The following is a 26,782-nucleotide window of genomic DNA, read 5'->3' as shown; positions in this document are numbered from 1 at the left end:
TGCGCATTTTTGCCTTAATCGCTCCTTTGCGAAAATCGGCAACGAGTGAACAACTCGGAATGACTCCCTTAGTGCTGTATTACCCGTGCTCAGAGTGGGATACAGGGAGATTCACCTCGCTTCCAGGACAGATCAATACGTTAGCGAACGCTGAGTGGATCCAGACGCTATTAGTGTACACTGCCGCTCCATGAACCTATAGTGATCACATACGCTCAGTGAACACAGACGCATCAGTCACACAGACGTACCAGTCACACAGCCGCCTACTCTGCGACTGGGTTCCCTTCGTGTACAGCGTCTGAGACGAAAGCGAGAAACAGTTTATGGCGGGAGACTCGGAGGAAACTGGTCATGAACCAGGGGAGGGGCGACCAGGAGAGCGTCTGACTCCCCACTGCTAACATCAACCCTAGGGATCGTGGCCTCATACTATTCCTGGAGCCTCTGATCCCTAAGGCCTAGTGCTGGTGCACCCGAGGTGGCAGCCACGCCAGCGACTGTTTGGTAGTTTCCTCCCAAAATAGTGCGGCTATGTCCGTATTCCCCTTCTAAGCGGAACCGATGCCTTACCTTCTCCCTGTGCTCCGGCCACAGCCTGGTAAAGTCTGCTGGACCTGCTAGTATATCGGACACAGACGCCCTCCGAGACAGCACTGTACTCGTGTGTAAGCGCTGTCGTGACCTGGCGCAGAGTTGTTGGAGCGACTCTAAGGTACGTATAAGACGCTGTTTAGATAGATTACTCAGAAAAATAGTAAGGAAGCTTAGGGCTGCTAAAAACCAGCGGCCCTCTGACCATGGTCCAGCTCCTGCCGCTGCACACAAAAAACTGATTTGCCTGAGCCAGGGATATATAGACGGGCCCATTGAATGCTGGGAGGCCGGAAAGCTTTGACCGATTGGTGCAAATCCGCTGTCGCTTCATCATATCCCATTGTTATCCTGTGGATAACCTGTGGACCCTGCCGGAGAAAGTAGATTGGAGAGATCTCCATGTTCCCCAAGGCTCACCAGTTCAAGTCATTTAAAGGATAGTTCCTCTGGATTTGAGTTATGCAGTGTCCAAGCACTTCCTACTCCATCATGAGTCTGTATTTTGTTCCAGATATTGCGGACATGTTCTTGGATTCTTAGTTTTAAAGGTTGCTTTGTTTTACCCACATACTTTAATTTACAGGGACATTCGACAAGTTTCTGAATTGTGGCTTCTGAATATACCTGTATACACAGCTTCATCAAATGTAGTGTACACTAAGCACAGAAGAGAAGTTATATGGCAGGTCATCCTATGTGTTCCTGGCCACCAGTCACTCCTGTGACAGGAACCTTTTAGGATGAAAGCCTATGTTTGGCATGCCCCTTGTATGATCCACGGGGTGTTAGATTTTTTTTTTCTCTTTATATTCTTGAATTATGATTTTAAGCATTATTTTATTTCATACATACACCAAGTTTCAGCAAACAAATAAGAAATGTTTTCATTATTAATGTGACAGACAGTTTAGCAGATGGAGGCAGTTTGTTTTGTAGTGCTTTATTTTAATAATTTATAATATAACAATTCTGAAGTGTTTAGAGTTAACATTTTTATGAGAATTTTGTATTCTGCATCACTATCTCCTATTCATTTACAAAGCTGTAAGAACTGATTCCAACTACAAAACAGACATATAACTAACTACAAATACATATTTACACACACCAAAAAGTATTCAAAACTGAAAACATTCAGACTGTTGTGCAGTACCACAGATAGAGACATGATGTATGGGAACCTAGCCAAAACAGGTGCAGTAGTGGTATGTGGGAGAGACTGAAAGCAAAATGTTAATTATGTCTAAATACACATATTTTCCAAAATGAAAATGACACTTCCAGTAGTAATCTACATGTATATACACCACAAAATAAAGTAATTTCACATCCATCTTCTCTACAATCACAATTTGTACCTCAGTTCTGGGTCGGCCATCAGGGAGAACAGAGTTATGGACACAGGCAAACAATTATATAGCATAAGCAACTAAAGGCAGGTAAGACAACCAATCTGAAAATAACATGTTGAACTCTGTACTACTGCTTGAAGAGCTGTGGTTGCTGGGGCCTCAGTTGCAGAGGCACAAGGTTTTACTGGCGAAACAACCAAAATAACAAATAATCTCCAAAGAGACTCAAATTTTAAGACGTTTCAACACTGAAATATAAAAATAATTTCTTCATTAATCACCCAACCTAGGGTCATGCAAGTCTGATAGATCAATGGTTTTACTTACTGAACTTTAGAAATCATGGACCTCTACTGTATGGAAACTGTTACACTATTTAAACTACTGTAGTCATCTGCCCTGATTGGTGGAAACTTGAATCACACCTTGCCCAGCTAATCTGGACCACCTGTACAAGGTTTTATTATCAGATTAAAAAGAGACATTTGTTATTTCCAGATTAATGTCTGTGAACAAGCTAATGGTAAAGTTCTGGGATATTCGATCCAATTTACAGATATGTCCTCATACATCTTTGCTGCAGTCACTCCAAACAGCCCCTCTTGGCACGCCAAATCGTGTGAAAATTTTCTAGCCCTAGGTGTTTTTTTTGCCCAGGTGACTGTGCAGATTACTTTGATATACTGTAACACACTTGTATATCTGTGTGCGACTGAGTCTCTGAATCTGTACGCGAAGTGCTACAATGTAGCAGCTGACGTTTTTTCCCCAATACAAGTCCTGTTCTGCTCCGTATACAGACTCAGTCACACACAATATACAAGTGTCATTAATCAGCAGAATCTCCTTGTGCGTCCTAGCTGCATAGCATACGCATAAGACACATTTTCTGCAAAAAGACGCCCAATGTTCTCAGAGTTGAGCGGGACCTGGCCGCTCACTCACGCCAGGCATCTCGCACTACATGGCGTATTGAAGCTATATGTGTAAGGACACATCTGAAATTATTGTTCAGAATAATTGGGGGATGGGGAAGCAATGGTGCAAGGAAAAACAGAATTGGCAAGTGGATGTGCTAGTCACATACATGACATAAAAAGAATCAGCAAGCCAGCAGCACAAAACTGCCCGCAGGATTATCACAGAATAATAAAATGGTCCCAACAGCGCTAACAGTCATTAACTGTACATAACTGTAAAGCTGGGTACACACTAGACGGTAAGGGGATCTGCATGGTATTGCATACACACTACCCGATGTGCACAATGTGTCAGTCCAATCTGCCAGGATCGGTCGGTATATAGCCTAGGGTGTACCCAGCGTCAGTCTAAACAACAGTGTAAAGGACCGTATTCACGGGCCGATTTGGGGAGAGATGTGTGCTGAGCGGTTCGATGATACCCAGTATTGGTTTATTTACTTTGCCTGCACTATGCATTCGATTTCTTGCTCTTATTTACTTTTTTTTTTACTTGTATGATTGTCTATTGATTTTATGCATAAACTTTTTTTTTGTACTAATTAACATTCATGTAATTTAACTGATCTTGTAAAAAGTTACAAGAGAAAGCTATACACACAAGTAGTGTGTAGTTTAACATTGGAAATAGGTTAATAGACATGGAAGAAAACCAATTACACAATACATATGAACGCACATATCACATGACTTGCAGCTGAAAATCTTGACTTTAGTCACCAATATATTAGACTCCTTGTATTCTATGTGTTCTCTCTAACTGTGGAATTCGTATATGAGGGTTAATAATCCTGGACTTTGGACATAATGTTTGTAATATGTTATTACTTCTTTGAAAAACTACTAGATTTTTGTTCTTCATTATATTTAAGCAGTATCAATGTCTTCCTTTCCATGCTGCTTTTCTTTATTACAAAAAAAACAAAAAACAAACCTCAGCCATCTGCTAGCTATATTTTCTAAATTACTTTGCACCTCCAGCCCAACAGAGAGAGAGTGTGGATGTAAAAAGGGGCTGACTATATGGGCGTAGTGTTTCTTATCAGCCGTTAAATTCTATCATTATATGTAATGTATAGATGTAAAAACCCAACATATACTTTGCATATTGTAAGGGAGAACACTTAAAGGGGAAATACAATTAAACTCCATTTAGCCGGCTGTCGGTGCTAGTAAGTGTGGTTACATGGCACACCTACTTTACCTCAAGACTCACCGTTTTGTTTGCAGCTGAGTAGAGCTGCATACAATAATTCTGTGAGTGCGGAGCAGGAATGGGCTGTGTGGGGGGAAAGTTAGGCAAGAAAGAAGGTCATAAATGTACAGGAAGTCAATTGAATTTTTTTTTTCTTTTTGTATGAAAACCTTGTGTCTCTTTCCCCGGTGGAAGATGCCTAGTACCTAGTATTATTTCCACAGCTCAACTTGATTGCAAACTGTTGTTCGTACATATATACATTATTATATATCAACATTTGATCACTTATCTGTCTGGCAGTGTTGCACAGACTAGCACAGGTTATGTATACTATTGAAAACTACATTTGTTTCATCCTTCCTTATAAATTGCTCAAGAAATGTATGCCAAGTGGCACACACCAAATGCTGCAAATTGCAGTAAGTAACAGTCTTGCATTTATTGGTTTAATAGGCCTATACCTTAAACAACTTATCTGACTGGACATAAACCACCATTTACACTACTACACAGAATATTTCGTACAAAAAAGTTAAGTCACACTTGTCCTAACGGTTACAAAAAACTGTATTTGACAAAATGTTTAAACCTGATATTTTTGGGAACAATGCCCAGGTCGCCAAGGAGGAGTAAATACGGTCTCATCAGCTCTGTATTTACATAGAGGAAAACCAAGTGGACTTGGCCTGATTAGAAACAAGGAAAGGCCAGAGCTTAGATAAACCATACTGGGAAAATGTTCTTTCAGGTTTAACTCAATTTACCAGTTTGTAACTATTATATTTTTATATTCCAAGACTTAAGTGAAACCAGTAACCACTCTAGTTCCTATTTCCTGTGGTCACATGAGTTATGAATAATTTAATATGGCTAAATATCATGATAGCAACTACAATACAAAAATGGAACTTGAATGCATTTAGTGCTTTGCCTCATACCTGTAGACAAGGACACATGATTTAATCACACAGCTCCATATGACAAAAGTTATGAGGGTAGAGAAGTCTAAAACAAGTCAGTAAGAAATCCTCCCCTTTCTAAACTGAGACACAGCTGAGGGGGTTTCAGGCACAGGTGGCTTATAACCAGTGTCTCCTTTTCCTCCACTCATTATCATGCCTCTTGGTGGAGTCTGTAAAAGGATGTTTTATCTCTTTGTTACAAAAGTATGCAAGTATTCTTTTCTTTTTCCTTTTCTTTGGGCTCTTTCTTCTTTTTCTCGCTGCTCCCAGGTGGTCGTCCACTGGACGCACTGGCAATTGCCGGAGGCTGCTGTCCCGGCTGTAATAAAAACAACAAGGTAGGATTACATAAGATAATAATATTACAAGAAAAATATCCATTTTGAATGGAGTAGGCTTTTTGGATCTGATCTTGCTCTCTACCACAAAGGTTGTCCTCAGTTCTAAAGAATATTTGGGCTAAAAACGTATTCTTCACCAATTGTCTAGCCTTCTCTCAAGTGGTCACATAGTGGAGTTGTTTTGAATACCACCTTTATTTCACACAGCTACAGTAATACATGTAACTATTGTGACTAGTTATATATTTCTGTATAATTAAACATGGCTACATTAAACATCAATGCAACACCAAGGCTGGATGGTACACATTATGCAGAATATTGTTTGTACAGCTGACAAATGATAGCTCACCAAGTGTATCGGCACGTGTTTACATTCAATAATTCTGTGAACAATGTTGTTCACAGACATCACGGCTGTACAGCACAGAATATGGCAATATATCGTTACATCTGCTTGTGTGCATGGGTGACCCGTTGACCGACCCATATGCCGGGTCACAGGAACTGCTGCTAAAGATGTCACAACGATTCCTGTAGACAGACTTATCGGTCACTCGCAGATGCACAATACAGGATATATAAGAGAGGGGCCCTAGACTGCACACCCTAACTACATGTAATGAGAGCTGCTACCCTGCTGACACCTTTAGTGTCACACACAAAGAATGAATGAATGAATGCAGGTGCACTATTCATGCATTACTAATTGGAATTGTAAGAAATTTTGCAATACATTTTGCATTGAAATGGAGGGTTTTTGCATAATCTTGGCCAAGGTTATGGGCTTACCCACCAAATCCAGGCAACCTTATCATCATGTTACTCACTTATCTAACACTTTTTAACACTTCACTTACTATCTTGCACTAGTGTGGTGCCTTAGGGTGATTTTGTTTGGGGTGGCTTGGGGGGTCATCCTAGAATTGATCCATTAGAATGTTAGGGACTTACCCGGTGGTGGGATTAGCAGTGGGAGAAAAAGAAAGCTCTTGTGTGGGCGCACTCTTAGAAAAGGAAAAAGAAAATTCTTAGATAGAAAAAGATTATGTTAAAACATAAGTTTATTAATTAATTGTTTAAGAATAATTATCCTTCTACGATCCTAAAGAAAAATGCACAAAGCGTGCAAAGAGATTTATTACAAAATTATGTTAAAATGTTCTGGTCTGTAAATCATGAAGAGAAGATTTAGAAAGGTTGCAGACACTGTATAGTCTGACACCCGTTTCTCCTGACCAGTACAGATAATCTGTATTAATAGGACCCACGGAGGAGGTCGGTGTACATATTTTATCATAGAAAGACTGAATACATTGGGTCAATACTAAACACTTTGTTAGTTACCCATGAAATCATATGGCATAAATTCAGATTGGATGTCTGGCTGTGCTCATGAGAAATAGATCCTCATGAAGGAGGATATAAAAGGAAAGAAAGAAAAATAAGAAGAGGCTGAAGAAAGTGTAAATAGTGGTGATACTGCTGTTGGTGTCCACCCTTCAGAGGAAGGGGAATAGTTCCTGTCCTACAACACCGGGTATTCCCAGGGAGTCTCCCCTCGTGGTACTAACCCAGCCCAACGCTGTTTAGCTTCCAAGATCGGACGAGATCGGGCACAAGAGGCGTGGTATGGTAGTAGGAGGGATATCTACCAATGAGAGTGCACCTATATATGAAAGTATAAGAAGATAGAAAAATAGGACAGGTAATAGGTGGATCTGCTTTCCACGTTAGGCAGAGTAAAATGACTGTCACACCGTGGCGCCGTGTACCCTGAATCGGGGATGAGAGTCCACTAGACAGTAATCAGTTAGAAAAATGAAGAAAGAAAGTATATAGATGGAGTTAAATAACCATTCAATATTATGGAAATATACAATGACGAAGAAAAAAATCAAAGTGAGTTACAAAAACCAGAAACAAACTGACTATGCAGTCTTTGTATGCATTCAATATTAGACAAAGATAAATAACCCGTGCGCGATTGAAAATGGGGATTGCTGCATCTGATAAGAATATTGTGTGAGGCTGATATAAGAAAACCAGAAAGTAAGTGATCACAGGAATAAGCACTTATAATAAAGTATATTGCTTAAGGCCAATAGAATCATGTAGTATCAAAAATTAGGGATCACCCTCTAATCACCCAGACAGATGAACTGGGTTAAACACACAGAGTCATTATTATTGTGTGTGTAGATACCTCCTAAGAGATATATGAATATATCATGCACCAACAATGAGTGCCTATATATTAGAAATTAAGCACATTCTAGGCTTATGTTGAAAATAAGGACCTATAGAGACATCTAGTCAAAAAAATAATAATATAGCGATTATTGATGTTGGAAAAAAAGCCAAAATACTCAAAAGATCAGACGCAGCAGGTGGATGATAAATAGAGAAGCCTCCATGCGCAGGTCCCGCTGTGGAATCCGTAGAATACGCGTTTCGCCCGCGGGCTTGTTCACTTCCGGGATCTCACAGCTGATTGTGCATGCAGGGTTTAAAAGGCCCTGTCGTATGTGTAGCAGCCAATCAGTTTCGAGGACAATGGTTACGTGGGCGGGAATAGGGAGACTGACAACAAAAATAGCCACAGAATACATGGTATAACTAGGTAAAGGGGATGCGCCTGTGGGGTGGGCGGGTTACGGAGCGTGATGACGCTCCGGAGGTATATGTCTTCTCATAGGTTGGGGGCGACGTCACTGAGGGGGATGTGCCTATAAGGTGGGCGGGTTACGGAGCGTAATGACACTCTGGAGGTATATGTCTTCTCAAAGGCTGAGGGCGGCGTCACTGCTAGTGAGATAATAAGACGCCATGATGGAAAAGGGGATGCCAGGTCTAAATGCGCCCATGAAGTGGGCGGATTAGGGGACATGATAACGTTAGGGAGATATGTAGTCACAGCATACAGTGAAAACGGCGCTACAGTTGAAGAGATAAAGTAGCGCCATGTTAAAAGTAGGTAAAGCCAAAAAATAATTAATAATAATAATAATAATAATACATGGTATAACTAGGAGAAGGGGATGCGCCTATGGGGTGGGCGGGTTAAGGAGCGTAATAACGCTCCGGAGGTATATGTGCTCTCATAGATTGGAGGAGACGTCACTGAAGGGGATATGCCTATAATGTGGGCGGGTTACGGAGCGTAATGACACTCCGGAGGTATATGTCCTCTCATAGGCTGAAGGCGGCATCACTGCTAGTGAGATAATGTGGCGCCATGATGGAAAGGGGAATGCCAGGTCTGAATGCGCCCATAAAGTGTATAGAACAGTGTGGGACAAGGGGAGATTGGGATATTGTGCAGTGATATGAATTAAAATAACCTATTGTTGGCCTATTGTAAAAAATTATAAAAGGAGGTGTAAAAGTGACTTAAGTGATGAGTGAAAAATGTATTAAAAATATACGGAATTATAAAGATTAATTGATAATGTGAAGGATGAAAAGACTTTTATAAGGTGAATAGATATGTTGTGAAAGTGAAACAGGGGAATGGATAATAGTGGTGGGGTGCTGGTGAAGAGGCTGGGAACTAAAACCTAAGGTATCGAGGGCTATATAATGTAGTTGTTAAGAATAAAGATTACTAATAGTAAAAGAATGGCAGAAGAGGCTAAATGTTATGTTATTACCTTATTGGTGTCTAAATAAACACTGGAGTGAGTGAATGACAAGGGAGGAGGAGGGAAGTGATGATAGAAAATAGGAAAAGGTGGGGGATATCGTGGAATAGAACATGGGATTAATAATTGGGGATTGGGAATTGGAAGCATTGTCCCGGTGCAACATGGGTAAACTATAACCATTGAGGTACTGGGTGAGAAAAATATTGAGGTAGTGAGGAAACGAAGAGATGAGAAAATTGTTGGTATGATGGTAAAGGGAATAGTGAGGACGATGCTAATTAGAAAGGATAAGGGAAAAACATATGACATATATAGAGAAGGGAAAAAAAGAAACAAGTTAGTGACATATTTGGTAACAGAGACTGGTGAAGCAACTCTAGGTAAAAAGTATAAATATTAAGATGAGGAAAATTAATATTAACCATTAAAAATGAGAGCTAAAAAAATATGAAATTGTATGTATTATAAAAAGACACTGTAATTAATGTTTTCATTGAGTCCGTCAGGTCGAAGACTCCCAAGCCGAAAAATCCATTCGCTCTCTTTCTTATATAGTTCTTTAGTCAGATCACCCCCACGTACGCCCAGATGGATGCGGTCTAGACCAAAGACTTTTAGTTCTTTGGTAGAGCCCTTGTGCTGAAGGTAAAAATGTTTGGCGACTGTGGTAAGTTGTTTCATACGTGTCATGTCTTTAGATGCGTTCCGAATATTCCCCAAGTGTTCCAAGGTCCTTTCTTTTAATTTGCGAGTGGTCATACCAACATATTTGATATTACAACTGCAAGTAATGCAATAGATTATTGCTTGGGTATTGCAGTTGAAGAAGTGCCGTATCTTTGTTGTTAGTCCATACTTATCAGTGACTATGTTGGTTTGTAATATGTGTGTACAAGCCTTACATTGGCCACAGGGGAAGGAACCTGGTGTGGCTGTTTTCTTGCGTGTTGATGTTATTAAATGGCTCTGAACCAACTGGTCCTTGATGTTCCTGGATCTTCGCCAGCTCATCTGTACTGTAGGGCCAACAATCGGAGACAGGACAGGGTCCATTCGGAGTATGGGGAGATGTTTAGTAATGGCCTCTTTCAGCATCTTCCATTCGGGACAGAAAGTGCCTATGAATCTGATTGTATCCTCTTTGTCTGAAATTTTTTTGTTGTTAGTCCCAAAAATCAGACGTTCCCTCTTCACCAAAGTAGTGGCCTGGTAGGCTCGTTTTAGAGACCATTTACTATAACCCCTGGCCAGAAGGCGATTGGTAAGTTCCCAACTTTTGCTTTTGAAGATATGATCCTCAGAACAATTACGTCTGAGTCTAAGATATTCCCCTTTGGGTATATTCTCAATGGTGGGGGGAAAGTGCGAACTTGTTTGAAAAAGGAGACTGTTGGTCGCAGTCTCCTTGCGATATAGCTCTGTTTCTAAGAAGCCTGTGTGTGATTTGTACACATTGAGGTCAAGGAAAGGAACCCTCTCTGTGCTGACTGTGTAAGTCAGCTTGATGTTCAAATGGTTGTTATTGAGTAATCCGATAAATTCCATTAGCAGGTCCTTTTCTCCATTCCAGATGATAAAAACATCATCGATGTATCGTAACCATTGGTGGGATTACCTGGACGTGATGGGTAAACCCATAACCTTGGCCAAGATTATGCAAAAATATTATTAAAATGCAAAAAATCAGAGTTATGGCAGACTTACCTTTGTTAACTCTTTCTTCAAGGTTCATAGGATCCACAGGGAGAACATCTGGGTTGTAGGAGCTGGAATAAGATTCTGGGCATCAAACAGTTAAGCTTTTCGGCTTCCCACAATTCTCAGATCCTCTCCCCTATAACTCTGCCTTCATGCTCAGGCAGTTGAGTTTTAACAAGCCCAAAGCAGGAAGTGGATAGGAGAGAAGATACTGTACACAATACATTCTCGCAGACAGGAGAAAGTAACCAGTGACTAATGCCACAAAAACCCAGAGAGGCCAGGTGCGTTAGGGTGGCCTCCCTGTGGACCCTATGAACCTCGAAGAAAGAGTTAACAAAAGGTAAGTCTACCATAACGTTCGTATTCTTCTTCGGGATTCACAGGGCTCCACAGGGAGAACATCGGGGATGTCCTAAAACAGTGGGAGGGGACGCGCCTGTGAGGATAACAGAATCCTGCGTCCAAAAGCAAAGGTATCAAATGAGTAGAATTTTAGAAATCTGTGAATGGAAGACCATGTTGCGGCCATACACAATTGCTCAGGAGACGCCCCATGGCATGCCGCCTATGAGGGACCTACAGATCTAGAAAATGGCCAGAAATTGACGTTGAGACAGGCAAATCGGCTTGATTGTATGCTTGTGTGATAACCATTCTAATCCATCTGGCCAGCTTCTGTTTGTTAGCTGGCCAGCCACACTTGTGAAATCCATAAAGTATGAAGACAGTGTTGTATCTTCTGATAGAATTAGTTTGGTCTATGTAGATATGTAGTACATCCAATGACCATTCTTTTGCTGAAAGATCTGGTGAGACAAATGCCAGGACTATAATTTCCTGATTACGGTGAAACCTAGAGACCACGTTAGGAAGGTACTCAGGTCTAGTCCGTAGAACAGCCCTGTCATGATAAAAAATCAGGAAAGGTGGACGAAAGGAGAGAAGCTCCTAAGTCTGACACCCTCCTGACAGAAGCAATGGCTAGTAAAAATATCATCTTAGCCATCAATCATTTGAGGTCCACTGACTGTAAGGGTTCAAAAGGGGGCTCTTGAAGTGCCTCCAATACTACAGAGATCCCATGGAGCTACCAGGGGTACATATGGAGGTTGTACATGTATGACCCCTTGAAAAAAAATAAAAGTATGTATATATGGTAGTGTAGCCATTTTTCTCTGAAACCATACTGATAGAGCTGAAATGACTACTTTGAGAAGCAAGGCATCAACCTAGATTCAATCCTCTTTGAAGAAAAAGCCAGTATTGTTGATACTTTAAATATAGTTGTATCATAGCGCTTCGAATATCTACGTGCTGAAGCAGGCTGGCGTGCCTTAAACATAATTTTAAATACAGAGGTTGTAATTTCTTTTGCTCTTAACACAGATGATTCAAGAGCCAACACCATCAAAGACAGACTGTTCAGGTTCAGATCTAGACATGGCCCTTGAAATAGAAGGTCTTGTCGTTGAGGGGCTGCCCTACTGAAAGGCTCTGTAGGTTGGGGAACCAGTGCCGTCTGGGCCACGCTGGGGCTATCAGAATGAGGTTTCCTCCTTGAATTTCCTTATTACCCTTGGCAGAAGTGATATTGGGGGAAATATGTATGGCAGATGAAAGGTCCATTGTACTGCTAAATCATCCACAAATGCTGCTTGCGGATCACGTGACCTGGATCAGTATATTGGGACCTTGTGGTTGTGACATGATGACATCAGATCCACGTCTGACCGGCCCCACCTGTCCACTAGTAGTTGGAACACTTCTGGATGGAGAGCATGTGCACATCCTGACAACTGAGGAAGTCTGCTTCCCAGTTGAGGAGGCCTGGTATGAACACTGCTGATATGGCCGGAAGATGACGGTCAGCCCACATTAGTAGTTTGGCTACCTCTTGCAATGCCCTTTTGCTGCGAGTGCCGCCTTGGCAATTAATATATGCCACTGTTGTGGCATTGTCGGATTGAATTTGCACAGGCATGCCTTGGAGAATGCTGCATGCCAGTGTCAATGCTTTGTATACTGCCCTCAGTTCCAGTACAGCGATTGGTAACAGAGACTCTGCCAGGCTTCATCTCCCTTAAAATGAGTGTTCCTCAGTTACAGCTCCCCAACCGCGAAGGCTGGCATTTGTAGTGAGAAGCACCCAATTCGTGATCCCGAAGGGGCGACCTCTGTCTAAATGATTACTGTCAAGCCACCAAGTTAATGATAGGTGGCTCCGGAGTCAGGGTTACTATCTGCCATTTGATCTGATGAGGCTGGCCATTCCATTTGGCTAAAATCAACCTTTGTAAAGGGAGAGAGAGAAATTGGGCAAATTCTAGTATGTCGAATGTAGATACCATCAGGCCGAGGACTTGCATGGGCGAGTGAATTGACACCTAAGGATGGTGAAGGAACCGCTGTATTTTGTCACTTAGTTTTGATATTTTGTTCACTGGTAGAAACAGTTGGTGATTTTGAGAGTCTAGCAGGGCTCCCAGATGTACCATACCTTGGGATGGTATGAGTGAGGACTTTTTCCAGTTGATAAGCCAACCGTGACTTTGCAGGAAGGCTATCGTTGTTGTTTTTAATTTGCTTTGCAATCACTCCTGTGAACTGGCCAGGAGCAGTATGTCGTCCAGATAAGGAAGTATCTTGATTCCCTGACGACGCAAGTGTACTGCCATGACTTTTGTAAATATTCTGGGCACTATAGCCAGGCCAAATGCAGCGCCTGGAACGGATAGTGTTGGTTTAGGATAGCAAACCTCAGGTATTATTGATGTGACAGCGCAATAGGTATATGCAGATATGCATCTTGTATGTCCAATGACACCATGAAATCCCCCGGCTCCACTGCTAGAACTATGGAGTATAGAGTTTCCATGTGAAACTTGGAAACTTTCACAAATCTGTTGAGAGATTTAAGATTGAGAATAAATCTATGTCCCATTTGGCTTTAGTACAAGGAACAGGGACAAATAATAGCCACTTACTTTTTGAGCCTGAGGAACTGGCACTCCTGACTGGAGGAGTGATTGTACCACTTTTTGCAGTATCCAAGACTTTTCGGTGTCTGATGGAAAGCTTGTGCGAAAATACTGCTGAGGGGGTGACCTTTGAAAGATATGGCGTACCCGTGAGAGACTACCTCTTGTACTCAAACGTCTGAAGTGGTCTTGATCCAGACTTGTGCAAAGTGAAGAAATCCGATTCCCACCCTGAGGTCCCCTAGGGGGAAGCCTGTCCTGTCAGGCTGTGGGTTTATCAGGTTTCCTGGGGGTTGCCCACGGCTGCTTAGTCTCAGGCTTAGCAGACTTTGAGGCATTTGATTGCCTAAGAAATGCTTGACCTTTCGCTTTTCCTTGTGGGCAAAAGGTATGAAAATTTGAGCTCTTAGGCCGTGGTGTAGAAGCTGAAGGGAAAAAAGCTGTTTTGGCAGCTGCTAAGGATGCCACTATTTTGTTTAGTTCTTCTCCAAACAGAACATCTCTCATGGAGGGTAGCACTTTTAGAGTTTTCTTGAAGTCTAAATCTGTATTAAGCCTGGTGAAGTGATAAAGCAGTGATAAGTGGAAGATAACGCACCAGCCAATCAGCTCCTAACTGTCATTTTTCAAACTGTAATGACTGGCTGGTGCATTATCACCTACCACTTATCACTGCTTTATTAATTCTCCAGGCTTCATACATCTGTCCCAATGCGTCTTGCAAGCACTGATGTTGCTGATGCTTTTGCTTCCAACACACCAGCATCAGATAGTAAAGAAAAGATTACCAGTGCTGGCTGATAAAAATAAAATATATTTGTATATACGAAAGGCTTGTTTATAATAAACACATTTATTAAGGACACATTTTAGTAAAATATAATAAAATAGTTAAAAGTTTGCCACATAAATGCAGATAAATACACAAAACTGTAATATAATTGCAATGAGCACTTGAATCAACTACTCAGCCTGCTTTTAAAAGCAGGTAGGATAAAAGTTTTTGTAAAAACCTGGCTATTGGAGACGTTTTTACAGGGAGACTAAGCCCAGCGTTCCCGGAGACCTTGCTTGCTGCATGCTGAAGATGGCTGCCCTGGTCTCTGAGGGGGATGTAGTTATGCGACGGTCACAACACCTCCCCCTACATCCCGCCCCCTGAGAATCCAGACAGTCGGCATGTCGACTAGCAGGGACTATTCCACTCATGGGTGTCCTCGACACCCATAGAGTGAGAAAAGAACCTGTGGCGATCTCCTGACCACAGGTCACGCATACCCAAGCCCTCTAAGGGAAAGAGGGAGTGTTGTTTACAGCCTAAGGACAGGAAATCTGCAGTGCACTGACACCCAAAGCTGGGGGAAGGGCTACAAGTTAAGCACTGCCTTCTCTTTGCTGGTCTTCCACCCCAGGTACTAAAGACCTTTATAAATTTAGTGTATACACTAAAACCTGTGCCTTATATGCCCTGGTGGTCTAGTGGAATCCCTGAGTGGAGCCAGTGTCCACTAGATTTAAATGCGGGTCCTTTAAGATGGGACCCTCTTACCTGCCCCCATATGACAGCCACACAGTACTGGGGTCTCCACAGTGAGCGGTGCTAGACGAAGCCTGCCGCAAGTGCCCATCTTGGCATTGGCTGTGCAGGAGTTTTGGCGCAAGCAGGGGTTTATGGCGCTATAACACTGAAGTCTGCAGACTTGCAGCGCTGACAAGCTCAGAGAGAATTTTTATTTTATTTTAAATTTAAAGCATAGGGCTGCAATAGCAGCCCCCTGAAAAGGTGCATCCCAGGTTCCAGCTGGCACCAACAAAAAAATGACCTGCCTGAGCATGGATGTGGGGTTATAGGGGAGAGGAGTCGAGCATTCTGGGAAGCCGGAAAGCTTAACTGGAGCCCAGACTCTCATCGACCACCTACAACTGCTATGTTCTCTCTCTGGAGCCCTATGAATCCAGAAGAAGAAATACCTGTAAGGTGGTCCAGTCCCCTCTGTGGAAGGAGCCTACGCACAAAGTTTGTACCATCTGGCAATTGGAGTAGGGCTTTACCCACTGGAGACTTTTTAAAGGTTTAACTGTAAGACCTGTGGTACCCATTGTGGGACGCTACAAATGTCATACCATTTATTCGTATCCAACCTGGGATGGTCCAGTTGGACCTCCGGAAGTATACTGTGTATACTACCAAACACCAAGTGGTAAGTATAGCACCATAATACTATACTGTTAAAGGTCACCTCATGGGATATTTTAGTTTTATTTGAAAGAACTGAGTCTCATCATTAAGTAGCATAATGTATTAACACACCAAAATTAATTGCCACTATTCAATTATCCTTTATCAATATCATACACAGATCTGCATTAGGTGCAGTGTTGTCAAACACCTTCCCTCTTTACACAATTTACTTAAACACTTCCAATGCTAGTAGCACTCGAGACGCAGTATCATCCACCAGAGCACATATCGTACCTCCCCTACCACTCAAATAACATTTGATGGTGATGTACCTGAGGAGGTGAAGAAGCTGCTGCCTGCTCTTGTTCCTGATAATACTGTGAGGCTCTTCTGTCCTCTTCCTCCTGAAGTTTTTTGGCCAGCTCCAGATCACTGATGCCTTCTGGTATCTGCTCCCAATCTATATCTTGGTTCTGTTGCTCTTGTTGTAGTGACAAAGCCATCAGATAATCCTAGGAAAGACACAGTTTATTAATATTCCAAAAGCCAAAACCAAAGCTCAATCTTGGAAAGGACACTGGACGTAACATTCAGTTTTCAGGCATGCCCAAACATCCATGTTTCTGCTCAGGATTAACCTTGCACCAAGTTATTCAAAATATGGAAGCCCCTTTAATTTACTGCGCAAGACACCTAAACTCCAATTCCATTTCAGCTTTTATTTTCACCTAGGTCTCCTCTCCCTAATAGTGGGATTACATTGCTACGGGCACCATGCAATACGGGAGCATTCAAACTGGCAAGCAGGTAAAAGTAAGTAGCACTGTGACTCTTTCTAGCAAAGGCACTCATTGGACAGAGACAAGCTTATTATGCTTAGGGAGTCTATTGCTGCTTTCACATTGCAAATGCTACCCGGTAAGAGAAACGTGTACTTACCGGGTGGGATCCGGCATTTGCGCTCCGTTGCTGGCTTTCCGACCCGGCAATATACCGGGTCGGTTGCCATAGCAGCGGAGGGCGCAGCAGCAGCAGGGGCGGAGGCGGCGCCGGGAGATGAGCTCATCTCCTGCGCCGCCTCTGCCTATACTGTGAATGGGAGCCGTGTCGCATCGGAACGGCTCCCATTCACACTGCGCCTGACCCGGTAATCAACCCGGTAATAACCCTTCTTTTTTACCGGGTTGAATTACCAGGTCAGACGACCCGCTAATTCACCAAAGGACCTTTCACATCGCACACGGACACGTTTCAACACGGCAATATGCCGTGTCGATACCGGGTTTTTAGTGCGATGTGAAAGGGGTATATGTTAGAAACTGACTCATTATGTTGATTGTCAAAGCAGAGGGAGGTTTGCAGGGTTCTCCCATGCTGCAAATGCCCCTGGTATTTTACTCCCAACACCATCCCATTCCTTGTTTCTGCTAATTGCGGAAAGGGCATCTGTGTAAGAAGTAATGTTTACATTGGATTATCATTTATAAAAAAAACCCCTAAAATTACAAATAAGATTTTATCATTTCCCATGCCCTGCTTTACTTTAATATGGACAGCGGGGACAACATTCGGTTTGACTTTTGACAGAAACTTTTGTAAAATAACCTGCTATTCATCCAAGAGTTTTTATATAACAAAATAGGTTTTCTACAGTTACTGCTAGTTTTTTTTTTTTTTTTTTAACTTGTAGCATAAAAATAAGATTTTACTCACCGGTAAATCTATTTCTCGTAGTCCGTAGTGGATGCTGGGGACTCCGTAAGGACCATGGGGAATAGACGGCTCCGCAGGAGACTGGGCACATCTAAAGAAAGCTTTAGGACTATCTGGTGTGCACTGGCTCCTCCCCCTATGACCCTCCTCCAAGCCTCAGTTAGGACACTGTGCCCGGAAGAGCTGACACAATAAGGAAGGATTTTGAATCCCGGGTAAGACTCATACCAGCCACACCAATCACACCGTATAACTCGTGATAGGAACCCCGGTTAACAGTATGATAACAATGGAACCTCTGAATAGATGGTTCGCAATAACAACCCGATTTGTGTAACAATAACTATTTACAAGTATTGCAGACAATCCGCACTTGGGATGGGCGCCCAGCATCCACTACGGACTACGAGAAATAGATTTACCGGTGAGTAAAATCTTATTTTCTCTGACGTCCTAGTGGATGCTGGGGACTCCGTAAGGACCATGGGGATTATACCAAAGCTCCCAAACGGGCGGGAGAGTGCGGATGACTCTGCAGCACCGAATGAGAGAACTCCAGGTCCTCCTCAGCCAGGGTATCAAATTTATAAAATTTTGCAAACGTGTTTGCCCCTGACCAAGTAGCAGCTCGGCCAAGTTGTAAAGCCGAGACCCCTCGGGCAGCCGCCCAAGATGAGCCCACCTTCCTTGTGGAATGGGCTTTTAGAGATTTAGGCTGCAGTAGGCCCACCGCAGAATGCGCAAGCTGAATAGTGCTACAAATCCAGCGCGCTATAGTCTGCTTAGAAGCAGGAGCACCCAGCTTGTTGGGTGCATCTAGGATAAACAGCTAGTCAGTTTTCCCGACTCCAGCCGTCCTGGAAATATAATTTTTCAGGGCCCTGACTACGTCCAGCAACCTGGAATCCTCCAGGTTCCCAGTAGCCGCAGGCACCACAATAGGTTGGTACAAGTGAAAACCTGATACCACCTTCGGGAGAAAGTGAGGACGAGTCCTCAACTCTGCCCTATCCATATGGAAAGTCAGGTAAGGGCTTTTTTATGACAAAGCCGCCAATTCTGACACATGCCTGGCCGAAGCCAGAGCCAACACATGACCACTTTTCATGTGAGATATTTCAAATCCACGGTTTTAAGTGGCTCAAACCAATGTGATTCCAGGAACTCCAAAACCACATTGAGATCCCAAGGTGCCACTGGGGCACAAAGAAGGGGCTGAATATGCAGCACTCCCTTACAACGTCTGAACTTCAGGCTGACATCCTTCCTGGCTTTGATCAGGATAAGAATGACTTCCTCCGGAATGCCTTTTACACTCAGGATCCGGTGTTCAACCGCCATGCCGTCAATGCAGCCGCGGTAAGTCTTTGAACAGACAGGGCCCCTGCTGCAGCAGATCCTGTCTGAGTGACAGAGGCCATGGGTCCTCTGAGATCATCTCCTGAAGTTCCAGGTACCAAGTCCTTCTTGGCCAATCCGGAACAATGAGTATAGTTCTTACTCCTCTTTTTCTTATTATCCTCAGTACCTTGGGTATGAGAGGGAGAGGAGGGAACACATAAACCGACTGGTACACCCGCGGTGTCACTAGAGCGTCCACAGCGATCGCCTAAGGTTCTCTTGACCTGGCGCAATATCTTTTTTATTGAGGCGGGACGCCATCATGTCCACCTGTGGTCTTTCCCAACGGTTTACCAGCATTTGGAAGACTTCTGGATGAAGTCCCTATTCTCCCGGGTGGAGTCTGCTTCCCAGTTGTCCACTCCCGGAATGAACACTGCTGCCAGTGCTACCACATGATTTTCCGCCCAACGGGGAATCCCTGTGGTTTCTGCCATCGCCCTCCTGCTTCTTGTGCCGCCCTGCCTGTTTACATGGGCGAGCGCCGTGATGTTGTCTGATTGGATCAGTACGGCTGGTGAAGCAGGGGCCTTGTTTTGCTTAGGGCCTTGTAAATGGCTCTTATCTCCAGAAAATTAATGTTAAGTGAAAAACTCCTGTTTGTACATAGTCCTTGGAATTTTATTCCCTGTGTGACTGCACCCCAGCCCCGAAGGCTGGCATCCGTGGTCACCAGGACCCAGTCCTGTATTCCGAATCTGCGGCCCTCTAGTAGATGAGCCCTCTGCAGCGACACCCTGGTTCTTGCCGACCGGGTTATCCGCTGCTGTATCTGGAGATGGGACCCGGACCATTTGTCCAACAGGTCCCACTGGAAAATCCTTGCGTGGAACTTTCCGAATGGAATTGCTTCGTACGAAGCTACCATTTTTCCCAGGACTCGTGTGCATTGATGTACCAACACCTGTCCCGGTCTTAGGAGGTTTCTGAGTAGAGATGACAACTCCTCGGCTTTTTCCATTGGAAGAAACACTTTCTTCTGGTCTGTTTCCAGAATCATTCCCAGGAACAGAAGACGTGTCGTCGGGACCAGCTGTGACTTTGGAATTGAGAATCCAGTCCTGCTGTTGCAGCACTTCCCGAGAAAGTGCTACCCCCTTACCAACTGTTCCTTGGACCTCGCCTTTATCAGGAGATCGTCCAAGTACGGGATAATTAAAACTCCCTTCTTGCGAAGGAGTATCATCATTTCGGTCATTACCCATGGTAAAGACCCTCGGTGCCGTGGATAATCCAAACGGCAGCGTCTGGAACTGATAGTGACAGTCCTGTACCACAATCTTGAGGTACTCCTGGTGAGGAGGGTAAATGGGGACAAGCAGGTAAGTATCCTTGATGTCCAGAGAGACCCTGTAATCCCCCTCGTCCAGGATCGCAATAATCGCCCTGAGCGATTCCATCTTGAACTTGAATCTTTTGTTATATGTGTTCAAGGATTTTAAAGTTAAGATGGGTCTCACCGAACCGTCCGGTTTCGGTACCACAAACATTGTGGAAAAGTAACCCTTTTCCTGTTGAAGGAGGGGTACCTTGATAATCGCTTGCTGTGAATACAGTTTTTTGGATAGCCACCAACACTGCCTCCCTGGCATAGGGAGTTGCCGGTAAGGCAGATTTTAGGAAACGGCAGGGGGGAGACGTCTCGAATTCCAGCCTGTACCTCTGAGATACTGTTTGAAGAACCCAGGGATCCACCTGTGAGAGAGCCCACTGTGCGCTGAAATTTCTGAGACGGGCCCCCACCGTACCCGGGTCCGCCTGAGCAGCCCCAGCATCATGCTGTGGACTTACCGGACGCAGGGGAGGACTTCTGCTCCCGGGAACTAGCTGTGTGCTGCAGCTTTTTCCCTCTACCTTTTCCTCTTGGCAGAAAAGATGAGCCTCTAGCCCTCTACTTTTCTGGGGCCGAAGGGATTGTACCTGATAATACAGTGCTTACTTTTGCTGTGGGGTAGCTTGTGGCAAAAGTTTTGATTTCCCAGCCGTAGCTGTGGAAACGAGGTCTGAAAGACCATCCCCAAACAGTTCCACCCCCTTCTAGGGCAAACTTCCATGTGCCGTTTTGAACCGGCATCGCCCGACCATTGCAGAGTCCATAACCCCCGTCTGGCGGCAATGGTTTTACATAGCGCTTATTAGTGATGCCAGTCGGCAAATATCCCTCTGTGCATCACGCATGTATAAGACAGCGTCTTTTATATGCTCTATTTTCAGCAAAATATTGTCCCTATCTATAGTATAATTATTATCCGACAGGGAATCTGACCACGCAGCTGCCGCACTGCACATCCATGCCGAGGCAATAGCAGGTCTCAATATAATGCCCGTGTGTGTGTATATAGCTTTAAGGGTAGTTTTCTGCTTTCTATCAGCAGGTCCTTCAGGGCGGCCGTATCCGTGACGGTAGTGCCACCTTTTTTAATAAGCGTGTAACCGCTTTATCTACCCTAGGGGTTATTTCCCAACGTGACCTATCCTCTGGCGGAAAAGGGTACGCTGCTTAGAAATTATCAATTTCTTATCGGGGGAAGTCCACGCTTCCTCACACACCTCATATCAATTCCTCAGATGCAGGAAAACTACTGGTAGTTTTCTGTCACCAAACATAATACCCTTTTTTGTGGTATCTGGGGTATTATCAGAAATGTGTAATACATTTTTCATTGCCTCAATCATGTAACGGGTGGCCCTATTGGAAGGTACACTAGTCTCATCGTCGTCGACACTGGAGTCGGTATCCGTGTCAACATCTGTGTCTGCCATCTGAGGTAGCGGGCGTTTTAGAGCCCCTGATGGCATGTGAGACGCTTGGACAGGCACAAGCTGAGCAGCCGGCTGTCCTATGTCGTCAAACCTTTTATGTAAGGAGTTGACACTGTCACGTAATTCCTTCCATAAGTCCATCCACACCGGTGTCGACCCCGCAGGGGGTGACATCCCATTTACAGGCATTTGCTCCGCCTCCACATCATTATCCTCATCATACATGTCGACACAGCAGTACCGACACACAGCACACACACAGGGAATGCTCTGACAGAGGACAGGACCCCACAAAGCCCTTTGGGGAGACAGAGGGAGAGTATGCCAGCACACACCAGAGCGCTATATATCACAGGGATATCACCTATAGAGAGTGTTTTCCCTTATAGCTGCATAATATATATATACTGCGCCTAATTTGTGCCCCCCTCTCTTTTTAACCCTTTTCTGTAGTGCAGGGGAGAGCCAGGGAGCGATCCCTCCAGCAGAGCTGTGAGGGAAAATGGTGCCAGTGTGCTGAGGGAGATGGCTCCGCCCCTTTTTCGGCTGGCTTTCTCCCGCTATTGTAAAAGTTCTGGCAGGGGTTAATAAACACCTATATAGCCCCTGGGGCTATATATGGTGTCAGTTCGCCAGCCAAGGTGTTAATATTGCTGCTCAGGGCGCCCCCCCCCCAGCGCCCTGCACCCATCAGTGACCGCAGTATGTGGTGTGCATGAGGAGCAATGGCGCACAGCTGCAGTGCTGTGCGCTACCTTGGAGAAGACAGAAGTCTTCAGCCGCCGATTTTCCGGACCACCTTCTTGCTTCTGGCTCTGTAAGGGGGACGGCGGCGCGGCTCCGGGAACGGACGACGAGGTCGGGTCCTGTGTTCGATCCCTCTGGAGCTAATGGTGTCCAGTAGCCTAAGAAGCCCAAGCTACCACCACTTAGGTAGGTTCGCTTCTTCTCCCCTTAGTCCCTCGGTGCAGTGAGCCTGTTGCCAGCAGGTCTCACTGAAAATAAAAAACCTAAACTATACTTTCTTTCTAGGTGCTCAGGAGAGCCCCTAGTGTGCATCCAGCTCAGCCGGGCACAGAGATCTAACTGAGGCTTGGAGGAGGGTCATAGGGGGAGGAGCCAGTGCACACCAGATAGTCCTAAAGCTTTCTTTAGATGTGCCCAGTCTCCTGCGGAGCCGTCTATTCCCCATGGTCCTTACGGAGTCCCCAGCATCCACTAGGACGTCAGAGAAATTAGGTTTATTTGACTGTAATATATACAAGTCTGTTGAGTAAAATATAACCAATGTGTAAGGGTTCCCATAAATGGACTATAACCTCCACTACAAATCTTCACATTTCCAGCAATCACATTTCTGTATAGTGCTGCATTAAAGGAAAGGGCTACAGGGTGCTGAAACCCCCAGCAGTTGTCGCATAGCAGATAAATGATGTACTGAAGTCTCATAAGCGCTGCCGTGCGACATACTGTAGCATAACAGTACTCAATCACTATTCACATTTGTAGCCTCCCTGTGCTAATGGGGGGGGGGAAATCTACATGATTGTTGGAAGATAGAGATAATAAAGAGCCCTGTTGAGATTGTTAAAACGATTTGATTAAATAGGAAGCCCTTGCAAGTGATTGAACTCCTGTTGAGGGCCCCATAGCTATGCTTTATCACAGTATTATCTTTTAATTCTCACTGCTTTACAAAGAACCAAATATATGCTTTCAGATTTACATTAGTGACTAGAGGTGAATGTAAAGAATTCATTTTTCAACAATGCTTTTACATGATTATGATCCTGGTATTTGACTGTGATCCTACTTTCTTGTTTGAGTGCTGACGGTTCTTACATCTGGTTAAAGAAAACCTAAAGCTAGTAATAATGCACATTCATCTGTTCTCGTAAATGCAGAAGATAGCCAGCATGTTGTTCATGTATAATGTAAATCCCTTACAAAAGATTAACAATATCCAATAAATAGGGTTTGGTGTGACTTGTGCTCGTCTACAAGTTACTATGTTAGCAGTAACTGTGTACCAGAAAGCCAGCAACTGCATCCTAACTTGGATAAAATGCTACTTACTACATTTTAAAACATGCAGACTGTACGTTACCTCCCTTTGACATTTTATTTGGTACTAGTGTGTGTGTAACCAACATTGTTGTGCCATATATGATCAAATTGGGTTGTATTAGTTACAGTACTATGTAATCCCATTCATTTTCTGCTTGATGAGTTTAGGGATGTCAATTCACATGCTTAGGAGAAGGGGTCTGCACTAGGTCTAATAAAACTCATGTAGTTAATGCCTCATTATTAGTCATTAAACACTGATAAAGTGCTATCATGTCTTAGCGGTGAAAACATGGACCCTGTTGTATTTAGATTTGTATCAATGAATATGTGTCTGCACAACACTAAAAGCTTATTTAGAGAGAAGAGCAAAGTAAATAAAACAATCAAATAACAAATCTGTACCCTGGCAATATCCATGTTGCACTGTAGGGGGGCATATTTAAAGATTTAAAGTTAGGAAGGGCCTGTCCTAGCTCAATTCTAAATTTCAGTGTAAGAAGAACTGACCTGCATTTATGTGCTAGAAGAAAGGAAAGGAAAGTATGCTAATTTCTGGGGGGCATTCTTGAAAATGATAAAACTTAACTTTTATTATTAATATCGATAATATATGTTCATATGGTACAGCATAATCCAGCACAATGACAAACTACACAAAAACAATGATAAAAAATATGTATATGTCATATTGGGTAGCACATGAAATCTAAGTTCTAATTATTCAAATTATCCTGTATTCACCAATATTTCCTGATGCAGCGTTATGTATCTAGAGATTTGGTCTGTCAAAATTGCTACATATATTTGTTGTTATATAATTTAGGACTAGACAATTGACTTATAGCAATCAATTATTAGACTTAACGATTGTATAGGATGTATTTGCTACAGGTAGAAGGGATTTTTGGAAAAGGCAGGGAAAAAAAGAAGATTCTTGTTAAATGTTGACGGAAAATTTCCCTTACAGTGTGAAACCAGAGGACTGCTGCTTTTTGTTATATGCCTATTAGAACATACTGCAACTAGTATTCCCATGTGGCCTACCACACTAGTACTAACCAGGCCCAGCACTTTATTGCTTCCATATCAAGTGTGGTGTGGTCATAGGTATATTTGAGACAAGTGAGTAGGTCCTTTTATGGTGTCCTGTAAGTAGGGAGCATATAGAGCAGTGATCTCCAATCCTTAGCTCGCGAGCTACCGGTAGCTCGCCGTAGTATTTTCGGTAGCTTAGAGAGCGCACAGTCTTGGGCAGTCACTGGCACTCATCCTTCCTTCATTTTTAATATTGTGCCGGCCGTCAGCCAATCAGAGCTCGTGGACCGGCAGTGGTGGCTCCTGATTGGCTGCCGGACCGCGAGTTTTGATTACTGGCACCATATTTTAAATGCCTGCCGCTGCCGGAAACGGTCACCCTCACCGCAGCCGCTCTCCGGACATCACAGGAGAGGCACGCGCTGCACTCTCCTCCCCTTCCATCCCTCATACAGGAGGAGCAGCACCGGTGGCAGTAGAAGAAGCCAGCAAGGGTTAGCACTGTGTGGGGCACTGTATCGGACACTGCGGGGGAGGAGCATTTTATCTGGCGCTGCGGGGGGCATTTTAAATGGCACTGCGGGGTGAATTGTATCTGGCACTGGTGGGGGCATTATTTGTGTATCTGGCACCGCTGGGGGCATTATTTGTGTATCTGGCACTGCTGGGAGGCATTATTTGCATTATTTGTGTATCTGGCACTGCTGGGAGGCATTATTTGTGTATCTGGCACTGCTGGGAGGCATTATTTGTATATCTGGCACTGCTGGGAGGCATTATTTGTATATCTGGCACTGCTGGGAGGCATTATTTGTGTATCTGGCACTGCTGAAGGGCATTATTTGTGTATCTGGCACCGCTGGGGGCATTATTTGTGTATCTGGCACTGCTGGGAGGCATTATTTGTATATCTGGCACTGCTGGGAGGCATTATTTGTATATCTGGCACTGCTGAGGGGCATTATTTGTATATCTGGCACTGCTGAGGGGCATTATTTGTGTATCTGGCACCGCTGGGGCATTATTTGTGTATCTGGCACCGCTGGGGGCATTATTTGTGTACCTGGCACTGCTGGGGGGCATTATTTGTGTATCTGGCACCGCTGGGGGCATTATTTGTGTATCTGGCACTGCTGAGGGGCATTATTTGTGTATCTGGCACCGCTGGGGCATTATTTGTGTATCTGGCACCGCTGGGGGCATTATTTGTGTACCTGGCACTGCTGGGAGGCATTATTTGTATATCTGCCACTGCTGGGAGGCATTATTTGTGTATCTGGCACTGCTGGGAGGCATTATTTGTGTATCTGGCACTACGCGGGGGGGGGGGCATTACTTGTAGCTGTGAGGACACACCTACTTTTGTGAGGACACACCCACTTTTGCAGGAACGCACGCGCACTGGGGAGAGGGGGTAGCTCCTTCAGAGGTTTTATTTTCCGAAAGTAGCTCACACCCCAATTTAGGTTGGAGACCACTGATATAGAGGATATCTGCTATTACCAATCCTGCTCTGTTAGTACAGCGCAGGGCCCCAGCTATTGCAGCACAGCAATGGGAGTAGCCTGATTGTAAGATATATAGTATAAAATTAGATGGTGTCCCCCAATGCAAAATATGTGCAGTAGGTTCTAATGGGCATATAACAAGAAGCAACACAGCTTGCTTGCATGGAATGCTTAATGAAGTGATTGCAGACTGCGAATAGTCGCAACCTGGCACGCCATGCAGCATGCCATGATGCAACGTGCCGCACTGCAGTAAAATGAGCATGGCTACATCTGTACTGTTCCTTTCCTTTCTTCCAGTACTATTTTTTACTCTCTGGGGTGCACTGCCACGTGAGACATACATATCTCCAA

The 26,782-nt window shown here is 44.0% G+C and overlaps 1 protein-coding gene and 1 pseudogene across 1 annotated transcript in view; both read right to left on the bottom strand.

Annotated features, from left to right (window-relative positions):
* Nucleotides 1-1,521: 1,521 nt before the first annotated feature.
* Nucleotides 1,522-26,782, bottom strand: part of MINDY2 (MINDY lysine 48 deubiquitinase 2) — a 353,927-nt gene continuing 328,666 nt past the window's right edge. Inside the window, 3 exon segments of the mRNA XM_063926174.1 lie at nt 1,522-5,408; nt 6,385-6,437; nt 16,271-16,450. Of these exon segments, the coding sequence (XP_063782244.1) occupies nt 5,207-5,408; nt 6,385-6,437; nt 16,271-16,450 (435 nt within the window). The 3' untranslated portion in view covers nt 1,522-5,206.
* On the bottom strand, nt 6,956-7,074 carry LOC134938609 (5S ribosomal RNA; annotated as a pseudogene).

This window comes from Pseudophryne corroboree, chromosome 6 (assembly GCF_028390025.1).
Source record: "Pseudophryne corroboree isolate aPseCor3 chromosome 6, aPseCor3.hap2, whole genome shotgun sequence".
Classification (NCBI taxonomy): domain Eukaryota; kingdom Metazoa; phylum Chordata; class Amphibia; order Anura; family Myobatrachidae; genus Pseudophryne; species Pseudophryne corroboree.
Note: the sequence above shows the minus strand (reverse complement) of the source record. Positions and strands in the feature narration are given on the sequence as shown.